Source organism: Oryza glaberrima, chromosome 3, assembly GCF_000147395.1.
Source record: "Oryza glaberrima chromosome 3, OglaRS2, whole genome shotgun sequence".
In the NCBI taxonomy this organism is placed as follows: Eukaryota; Viridiplantae; Streptophyta; class Magnoliopsida; order Poales; family Poaceae; genus Oryza; species Oryza glaberrima.
This window is the reverse complement of record NC_068328.1, coordinates 29,176,902-29,187,525: the sequence shown is the minus strand read 5'-3', so window position 1 is coordinate 29,187,525 and position 10,624 is coordinate 29,176,902. Positions and strand designations below refer to the sequence as shown.

The 10,624-nt window shown below is 42.6% G+C and overlaps 1 protein-coding gene across 1 annotated transcript; it reads left to right on the top strand.

The window, feature by feature from the left end:
* The first annotated feature begins 331 nt into the window (after positions 1-331).
* Positions 332-2,578, top strand: LOC127765955 (1-aminocyclopropane-1-carboxylate synthase 1). Its single transcript, XM_052290934.1, has 4 exons — positions 332-658; positions 754-891; positions 990-1,150; positions 1,249-2,578. The coding sequence occupies exons 1-4, from the start codon at positions 482-484 to the stop codon at positions 2,234-2,236; spliced, it is 1,464 nt and encodes a 487-aa protein (XP_052146894.1). The 5' UTR covers positions 332-481; the 3' UTR covers positions 2,237-2,578.
* The last annotated feature ends 8,046 nt before the right edge of the window (positions 2,579-10,624 follow it).

The following is a 10,624-nucleotide window of genomic DNA, read 5'->3' as shown; positions in this document are numbered from 1 at the left end:
CCATCCCCGTAGACGACGACGAGGAGGAGAACGATGGCATGGCATGGCATCCCTGTCGGCGTGCAGTAACACCTCACTCTGCTGCTGTCCCGACGTTAACCTCTCCCCTCACTGACGCTAAGCACACTGGCAGTCGCGTACTACACGCGGTTAGAGCGAGCTTCCATTAGCCCCCGAGAATTAACAAAAAGCAAAAGCAGAAGGAAAAAAAAAAAGAAAAACGTCACTCGCATCACAGCACTAGCCGCTCTCTCTCTCTCTCTCTCTCTCTCCTCACCAGATTCTATATAAGCAGCTCGTCCAACCTTGGGAGGCACCCAGCAGCAGCCAGCTAGCTAGCTACCCCTACTCAGCAGCAGCAGCAGCTCAGGTCTCTCCAGTGTTCTTCGAGCTATACACTAGCTCTCACAGATTTTTGCTCCGACTCATCAAGCGGATTGATTCGATCGGCTGTTAGAGAGAGAAAAAAGGAGAGTTGGAGATGGTGAGCCAAGTGGTCGCCGAGGAGAAGCCGCAGCTGCTGTCCAAGAAGGCCGGGTGCAACAGCCACGGCCAGGACTCGTCCTACTTCCTGGGGTGGCAGGAGTACGAGAAAAACCCGTTCGACCCCGTCTCCAACCCTTCCGGCATCATCCAGATGGGCCTCGCCGAGAACCAGGTACGCACACGCGCGTGCCACACCTGCATGTACACACTTGTACATGTGTGTACACTGTCTCTGACGACATGGTTGCTCTGCCTTGGCTGTTGCAGCTGTCGTTCGACCTGCTTGAGGAGTGGCTGGAGAAGAACCCCCACGCGCTCGGCCTCCGGCGAGAGGGCGGCGGCGCCTCCGTCTTCCGCGAGCTCGCGCTGTTCCAGGACTACCACGGCCTCCCGGCTTTCAAAAATGTAATTAATTAAATCAACTGTACTCTGGTTCGCGTACACGGTCGTCAAAAGTTACAGTTGGCTAACCCCCCGAGCATATGCGCACGTGGATTGCACAGGCATTGGCGCGGTTCATGTCGGAGCAGAGAGGGTACAAGGTGGTGTTCGACCCCAGCAACATCGTGCTCACCGCCGGCGCCACTTCGGCTAACGAGGCGCTCATGTTCTGCCTCGCCGACCACGGCGACGCCTTCCTCATCCCCACCCCGTACTACCCAGGGTACACACTGGCACTGCCGCTGCTGCTACACCTTTTTACCATACGCGACAACGTGCATGGTGGCGCATGGCTAACGGTGGATGGATGGGTGGATGCAGGTTCGACCGCGACCTCAAGTGGCGCACCGGCGCGGAGATCGTACCCGTGCACTGCGCGAGCGCGAACGGGTTCCGGGTGACGCGCGCCGCGCTGGACGACGCGTACCGCCGCGCGCAGAAGCGCCGGCTGCGCGTCAAGGGGGTGCTGATCACCAACCCGTCCAACCCGCTCGGCACCGCGTCGCCGCGCGCCGACCTCGAGACGATCGTCGACTTCGTCGCCGCCAAGGGCATCCACCTCATCAGCGACGAGATCTACGCCGGCACGGCGTTCGCCGAGCCGCCCGCGGGCTTCGTCAGCGCGCTCGAGGTCGTGGCCGGGCGCGACGGCGGCGGCGCCGACGTGTCCGACCGCGTGCACGTCGTGTACAGCCTGTCCAAGGACCTCGGCCTCCCGGGGTTCCGCGTCGGCGCCATCTACTCCGCCAACGCCGCCGTCGTGTCCGCGGCGACCAAGATGTCCAGCTTCGGCCTCGTGTCGTCCCAGACGCAGTACCTCCTCGCGGCGCTGCTCGGCGACAGGGACTTCACCCGGAGCTACGTCGCGGAGAACAAGCGGCGGATCAAGGAGCGGCACGACCAGCTCGTGGACGGGCTCAGGGAGATCGGCATTGGGTGCCTGCCCAGCAACGCCGGCCTCTTCTGCTGGGTGGACATGAGCCACCTGATGCGGAGCCGGTCGTTCGCCGGCGAGATGGAGCTCTGGAAGAAGGTGGTGTTCGAGGTCGGCCTCAACATCTCCCCCGGGTCGTCGTGCCACTGCCGCGAGCCCGGCTGGTTCCGCGTCTGCTTCGCCAACATGTCGGCCAAGACCCTCGACGTCGCCATGCAGCGCCTCAGGTCGTTCGTCGACTCCGCCACCGGCGGCGGCGACAACGCCGCCCTCCGCCGCGCCGCCGTTCCCGTCAGGAGCGTCAGCTGCCCGCTCGCCATCAAGTGGGCGCTCCGCCTCACCCCGTCCATCGCCGACCGGAAGGCCGAGAGATAATCGCCAAGAACAAAACCACACCATGTCCATTATTATTACCAGTAGTAGCACATACTAGTACATTACTACGTCACAGTACACTATACTAGTAGCAGCAGTAGCAGATTCCTTTCGTTTCTTGTAATCTTTTGGCGCCATTTTTTTTTTCCTCGGATCGAGGCGTGCATGCCCGATGGTCTCGGATGATCACATATCGATCCATTCCATCAGCCGGCATCGGATCGATCCCGTATTTTTCACTGGGAATTTTCAGTTTTCCCCCGACACTGAATTTCTCCCAGTTGTTGTAACCTATGGAAAGTATTATTGCTCGTCAATAAAAGCTAGTGCCCACCACTTGTAGTTCACGACTACCACTCCCACATTTGGGCTCGGTCGTATCCATCCATCGCGTGTTTTCGCCGTCGCTGTCATATAAAAGTCAAAACCGTTGCAGCGAAACCACTTGGGCCAATGGCGTTTTTTAACCCCCATCTGCTCCGTATTGCATGCGACCGAGGGGATTGAGAGAGGAGTATATAGCACATAAATACTCGTAGTAATAACGCGGAGGTCTCCGGGCTTGACGTAACGTGGTAGTTAATGCTAAGTTGTTAATGATGCTGTTGTGTTTGCCGTCCGCGGCGGGCGGCGGCGTGCCCACATGATGGGGATGGATGGCGAGCGAATTGACGGCAGTGATGACCACTAGTCGTTGATCAAGGAAATCGCCGCGGCGAGTGTAGGCGAATTGACTTTGGAGTTGGCAGGCCGGGACGGCCAGTTGCGCCCTGCACGGTCTGGTTGGGAGCTCGACGACTCGATCGGCTCGCGGCGGGATCACGTGCCGGGCGATCTTTAGCTCGTTGATTTAGGGCATTTTTAGATTGTAGCCAAAATAAACCCTATCAATTTTAGTATTGTTAAACTTTTTATGATTTATTATGTATTTACTAAATTTAGCAACAAACTAAACGTAGATATTTTTTAGATAATTTTACCAAAAAATAGTATGGTCAAAAATAGCATCAAAGTGAACAGGTCATTCGATTTCGGCTGTTTTCTCTTTCACCTAGGCTGTGTTTAGTTCCTGCAATAAGTTAGAAGTTTAGAGAAAAGTTGGTAGTTTGGAAAAAAAAATTAGAAATTTATTTGTGTAGGAAAGTTTTCGATGTGATGGAAAGTTGAAAGTTGAGGGTAGATAGAGGTGAACTAGACATGGCCCTAGGGTGACTGGAATATTGGAGTAGTCCCAATTGGTTAGGAGATATAAAATCTAGCCTTTAATGCTCCGAGAAATGCTTCCGAATGATAGCGGCACACACAGTTGATTTTGTAAGGCTACTGCAATGTCAAACGGAGACTTTTTGGTTAATGTGCTCGGTAGTGAGTACTCCGTAGTACATTATTTGGTTAATAAGTGTATGTGATGATGATATTGAAAGCTGATCTGCGTGAGCTGATGTAGAACGCAGCGGAGCACTTGAAGCAAGTGGCAGTGAGTTTTTTTTTTTTTTTTGGCAAAGGGTTTCCTAAACTGTGATCGCGGTTACCGCGGGGTACGATAAAAGAAAAACCTCAGTAACCTTCTTAAATTTAAATAAATTTAAAAAATATTTTAAAATTTTATATGGTTTCGTACGGTTTATTACTGTTACCACACGATAACCGCGTTTACCGCCAGAGCACGAAAACCCCGGGCCTGGTGATTTGGGAGGCCATGCAATGGTACTGCTGCTACTTACCAGCTCTGGAAGGCTGTAACTTGGGACTGTACATTGTCATTCGGGGTTAGCTTACTTTGTGTTCACACTATCTTGGCAAAAGAAAAAAAAAAGCGGTTCGTTTGGTATCAGTGTTCAGGTGTGCTGGAGATTATTAATCGGACTGTTTAGTGTCATGGTTTGTTTTATCGCTATGTTCTTTTGTGGCATCAATATATGATGCCAGGGCTTATATATCAATTGTTAATTTGTCCCATAGAACTGTACTACCAGAGTGCGTTTAGTTCACGCCAAAACTGAAAGTTTGGTTGAAATCGGAACGATGTGACGAAAAAGTTGAAAGTTTGTGTGTGTAAAAAGAGCAATTTTACGGTCCTTGAGGAGGTACCATGAGATACCATTTTTTCTATTGTAAATTTGGTACCTCTTGGTACCTATGTACTATGTGGTACCAAATTTTACACTAAAATTTTGGTACCTCATGGTACTTCCTCAAGGACCGTAGAATTGCTCGTGTAAAAAAGTTTTGATATGATGGAAAAGTTGGAAATTTGAAGAAAAAGTTTGGAACTAAACTCGACCCTAGTCATCTTGATGTATTCATCACAATCTTAGCCAGGGGCTGATTCGACGTGGATCCCCCCTACACCCACAAGATTCATAGATACCCCCGTGAGCACCTCTTTGATTTTTTTTCACCATAAATGATAAACTAAAGGTCTCTAAATGATTGAAGGTTGAAGAAACTGTATAATTGAGTCTCTCTAATTTTTTTTTTCCTAGATCCACCCCTGATCTTAGCAGATATGTGTACGTTTCATTTCAATACCTAGTTCGCGAAATCTTTCGAAAATGTTGACTAATAGGACGAGGATAAAGAGAAAATCACCCGACATACCCATGTCAACCACCGATATGACTCATTCACTTGATAAGGTGTACACGACTCTTCCATCTTATTCAACGTTTTCCATTCGCTCAAAGTCTAGACAGTAAGGAAGAATTCCACTTATCCAATGTTTGACGCAGTAGCTGAAAATTTTTCAAAGCAAAGCTACTCGTTTCTACTTTGGGATACGACAACTAGTCAAAAATGTTTGACATGAATAACCACCTGCTAGATTGCGCGTTTGCGCACTACAACTGGAAAGTAGGAAAACCGTTCTTCTTTCAATTTAGCCCTTATTTCATAGATCTTGTTTAGACAAAAATGAGACTGAATCTCCTTCGACATGAGAAAAAAACGAAGTTAAATTACTCCTGACCCTTCCTTAGAATTTAGAGCATGTACTATGGTGTCCAATAACGAACTCTCTTCGTTGTCATGTAGGTAAATTTGATGATCTGGAAGAATGAGAGGGAAGAAAAGAGAAACATCGTTGCTACGCATGACAACAGCTCAGAATTGATTCTTAGTATTTATTAACGGAAAGTTTGTTGCATGAGGTTGGAGAAAAGGAAAGAAGTATAATAAAAAAATATTTAGTGCAATAATGATTTAGAAATCTTATTGTTTCTACCATTGTAAAAGGATAGTCTCTAGTGATATTAATTAATATAGATAGCTCATATTAGATTCTACCTTTATATATGTCCTTAGGTATCAATCCAAACAAGATCCATACATAGATCTAAAAGCATTCTCATCTCCGACGGAAAAGACGAAACATGAACATAAACATGGAAACACTCGTAATAATTAAGCAAACTAGATTATCATCCAGAGACCAACTATCACATTCCCCTCATTTCTTTCAGGGGAACAGAGGTAAAAAAAAAATAAAAAAGGAGCAAGACACCCTGTTGCTACAGTATTTTTTTTCAGGTGGTACAGGAAAATCCCTTGGGTAGTGTACGTAGATGAAGCCAAGGGGGTTTGCCACCAACAGCCGCGACACATGAGGGGCAGATGGACAAACAAGGAGAGACTGGAACGGGACAATTCGCCGTTTTCGGGAGATGGGAGACGCAGCAGCTAACCGCACCGGCATGCAAACGAGGAGAGACCTGGAGATCAGAGTCTCGGAGAGGCAGGTCCGAGCACGGCACATGGGGGCTCACCCCCGGCCGTAGGCCGGCGGGGACGAGATCGACGACCGAACGAATCCACACCATTTGGATGGAAACCGGCCCGCCCCCGGGCATGGCGTGGACGCGGGTGTCTGGACCCAGAAGGGAAATTCCTTGACTCACCCGGGACACCTCTGCACTGTCCATGCATGTGATCGATCGAGCAAGCTGCGATTTTATTGGTTGGTTTTGCTGGATAACCCCGATCTCCTGTCCTCAACATTTTGGTAGTTTGACTGAGCATGATCACACTTTGACCGTTATTACGCTATACCAAAACGAATAGCTATACTTCCTCCGTTCAAAAAAAAACACTCAACTATGAGGAAATATGAGATTGAGTTTTTTTTATGGAGTGAGTAGATATTACGCTTTAGCGAAGTAATTGCTATTGAATTCTAATGATATAACTATTACATTGCATGTTTAGAGTTCTAAAATTGTTGTCAGGTAGAAATATACTCATCTCGCTTATGAAGAAAGAATATGCTAGTGTAACAACGGCATAGGTCTGTCTAGCCAATTGCGTTGTGTAATAAAAACTATTTTTCTTCTAATATATTGATGTGTAAATTTTTTACGTGTTCGGAAAAAAAAAGTGTAACTGTGGATCGATGATCGATCACTCCCATTACTCATCTTATCTTCTAGAACCATATCATGTGTCTCCACTGTGTCAATTATTTTCATGTTTCCTCCACGTACCTCGATGTGTTGTACTAACATTTCACGGGGTCCTCTGATCGCTACCAGGAGTCTAGCTATTTTGAGTTATGAAGGTGAGCTAGGTGGCTGACCAATGAAAACAGAGGGAGTATTTGCCTTTACTTGTAGTGGAAATATTAGGGTATAAATGATTGGAGTGAATGAATATGGCTTTGCACAAAGAGGGACATCTAGATAAGGTGATATATACCTTTCCTTGTACGTGTAGGGTTGCCAATATGCTGGATGCTGCCCATATAATGTCTGCATGTTTGTATGTGTTGTGATATGATTCGACAATGTTACTGTAGTCAGTACCATATATCTTGCCTTGGCACTATGGGGGTAGAAGTGATTAAGCTGACACGCAACATCGGTATTCACGGTTGAAGTTTGATCTTCATCATCTATTTATTAGATTATCAGGTACAACTAAAATTTAAATTTAAAACTTAATTTCTAGGGTTTTTATCGTGGAATGTTTTTCTGCCTTATTTTCTAAACCACAAATTAACATGCATAAAACTTTTACCAGTAAAATGTTAAGGTCACATTGTTTACCCTTTAGCTTACAAGCCACAGCTAAAATTTAGATTTTAAAACCATATTTTAGATTTGATTTTAGCTTTTTTTTTTCTTTACGTGGTTTATTTTTCAGCGTTTGTTCTCAAATTGATAAGAGCGTGCATGTAAGTTTTATTTGTAAATTATTTCTTTGTTGTTAATAAGCTATTGGGGTATGTAACCAGTATAAACAAAATGATGATTGTGCCATATCGCTTCATTCAATATTTCTATGGGTTATTAGTCATAGCCGACTCATAGTTTAACCAATCAGAGGATATTGATCAGCAGTATGAGTACTTCTACACCCTCCGAAAAAAAATAATTCTTAATTCTAGCTACGAATCTGGATATATATGTGTCCAGATTTATAGATGGGATTGGTTTTTTTACATGACCAATAGTGCCTATGCCGTGCCGCTGCCTAGTGCCTATGGCCTACCATCACACAATATGCACTAACCTAACCAATTGTTAAGCAATAAGAGGCGTGGCTAGTCTAATTACCATCCAAGCATGTCGGCTATATTATTGATACTGACGATATATAGGGTGTACGGTCGTCCTCTGTTTGCACCTTTTCGCACATTGTTTTTTTTCGACCGACTTTGCCCTTTTCGATGTACTATATCGGCACTGATGATATAGTGATATGGGCTGCCACTAACCACGCAAACTTTCCAAGTGCAGCCATTTTTTTCGAAGCTTCCCAGGCCCAGCTTAATTAATTATCTACGAGTAGATGCTAACATCTACTTAAAAAAGTTTTGACAAGACTTGCAATCAGGAGCACGGATGGTCTTCCAAGTAGTCTACGCGCTTTTCTCTGGAAATGCTACAATATTTTAATGTATAATGTTGTTGACTTTTTTAATTATTTGTTTTATTAAAAAATTATATAATTATCATTTATTTTATTGTGACTTGATTTATCATCAAATGTTCTTTAAGTTTGATATGAATATTTTTATATTTACACATAAAATTTAAATAAAACGAACGATCAAACGTTAATAAAAAGATAACGATCTCATATATTAAAATACGAAGGGAGTACCATATAGGACCACCCACTTTATAAACCTAAACCTGAGTGATAAGTAGATACTTGTAACTTGCTCCTGCTGTTTGTTTTCTATTCCGCTAGATGCCTAGATCCCATTTCCTTGTAACCGGCAACGATTGCGGTTTGGTATCTTACGTTGTCAACAAAACTCTATTTCTTATACTATGAATATCTATATCCAACGTTTATCCAACGTTTGACCGTCCGTTTTATTTAAAAAATTTATTGAAAAGATTTAAAAAATTAGTCACACATCAAGTACTATTCATGTTTTATCATTTAATAATAATAAAAATATTAATCATAAAAACATTAAATAAAATGAACGGTTATACGTTGGACATAAACAATGCAAACTACACTTACTTTGGGATAAATGGAGTAATATAATATACTGATGTGCAATCATTTTGCACGTTCGCGAAAAAAAAAATCGATACTTGCTCCTCTCAAATTGATAATACTTCGCATTTTAAATAAAATTGTTAACAAAATTTAGAAAATGTGATGATAAATAATCTTTAAAATATCTATCTTAAAAATATGAAGACCATGCATATCTACATTTTAATCTTAAAATATACTTCAATAAATTCATTTGTTGGTTGATATTTATATATATTATAATAGAATATAGCGATCACAATTTTTTTTGAAAGTGAAGTATTATCTACTTAGAGAGAGCATGTACTCCCTCCGTCCCATAATATAAGGGATTTTGAGTTTTTGTTTGCAATGTTTGACCACTCGTCTTATTCAAAATTTTTTGAAATTATTATTTATTTTATTTGTGACTTACGTTATTATCTACAGTATTTTAAGCACAATTTTTCGTTTTTTATATTTGCAAAAAAAAGGATAAGACGAGTGGTCAAACGTTGCAAGCAAAAACTCAAAATCCCTTATATTGTGAGGCGGAGAGAGTAGTTAGTAACTTAGTATATTTTAATGCTTCAATCATTTTGCGATTGGTGTGGTTCTAGCTAGACTTCTAGTCATCAAATAATTAAGCTTGCACATCGTCTGAAAAATGATCCTGAGTGTGACGCCATTTGATCGATCTCTTGATCATATATAGTTCCAGTTTTGTATTCTTCCTAAGCCAACTTGTATATGCTAGCTGATGCGCTGATGTAACATGGAAAATGAATTTAATCATTAGTAATTACCAAATTGAGATGACTTGGTAACATATTTGCGGCGAATTGTCGTGGCTAGCTAATAATTGAGGAGGACATATTTAGCGCTCTGTATATATAGTTATATATGGCTCGATCGAATCACTGATTAGTGACAACGATTGTGTTGTAAAGTAGCATAATAATCTAATTAGAGTTCTGTTGAATTTTTATGTGGTAATTATTTGACCCAATGTGGAAATTAAGAACTTAATTGTGATGTATGTGACGGAAAATAATTAACACTGGAATTTAACCTTTTGCGCGTTCACGAACACTGATAATTTAACTTAGAGAAATTAATACTCGATCGAGGTGTTGAAGCTAGAACAAAGTAGAAGAATGTACTGAGATATACCTTGTTAAATGTACATACATGAATTAATCTGGATCAACACAAGGTAAAATAGCTAGGATTGCTTACAGAATTAGTGATGTAAACCGTTAACTCACATGATAATATTGAAATTAATGTACATTATAATCATCCATAAGCTCGCACATACGTGCTAGGAACTGCTATGTTCTTAGACTTATATAAGTGAATTATGTAGCGGAAACAGATATGATATGCTACATAGTACACATATATCTTAAAGTGAAGTATATAAATAGATCTATATCATTTAGCCTCGTTATGTAGTGGGAGTGGCACCGGAAAAAGAAACAGAGGAATAAAGGGTAGAAAGATACACTTAATGGAATTGATCTAGGGTTAACAAAACTAACAAGTTTTACATATGTGCATCATTAGCTGAACATTTTAATTTGTAGGAAGTGTCACGCGAATTTCTCAAGAAACGTAATGTTGTCCACGAGAACTACGTATACATTCGGGATGTCCTCAGGTAGAAAGTTTAGTTTCCCATCAACGCACTCTGCAACATGGGTGTGTCAACAGTGAAGTTACTAAAACATAAGTAGAAAAACAATTGCATATCAAAGCACATCAAAGCTCATATTTCTTGCTTACCATTCTTTTTTTTACCTCCGATGACTTTATCAACCTCGATATTGTTGAAATTATAAGGACATAATGATTTAATTTATTCCATAAATAAATCATGACATTACAGATATAAACTAGCATGAACGTATCATT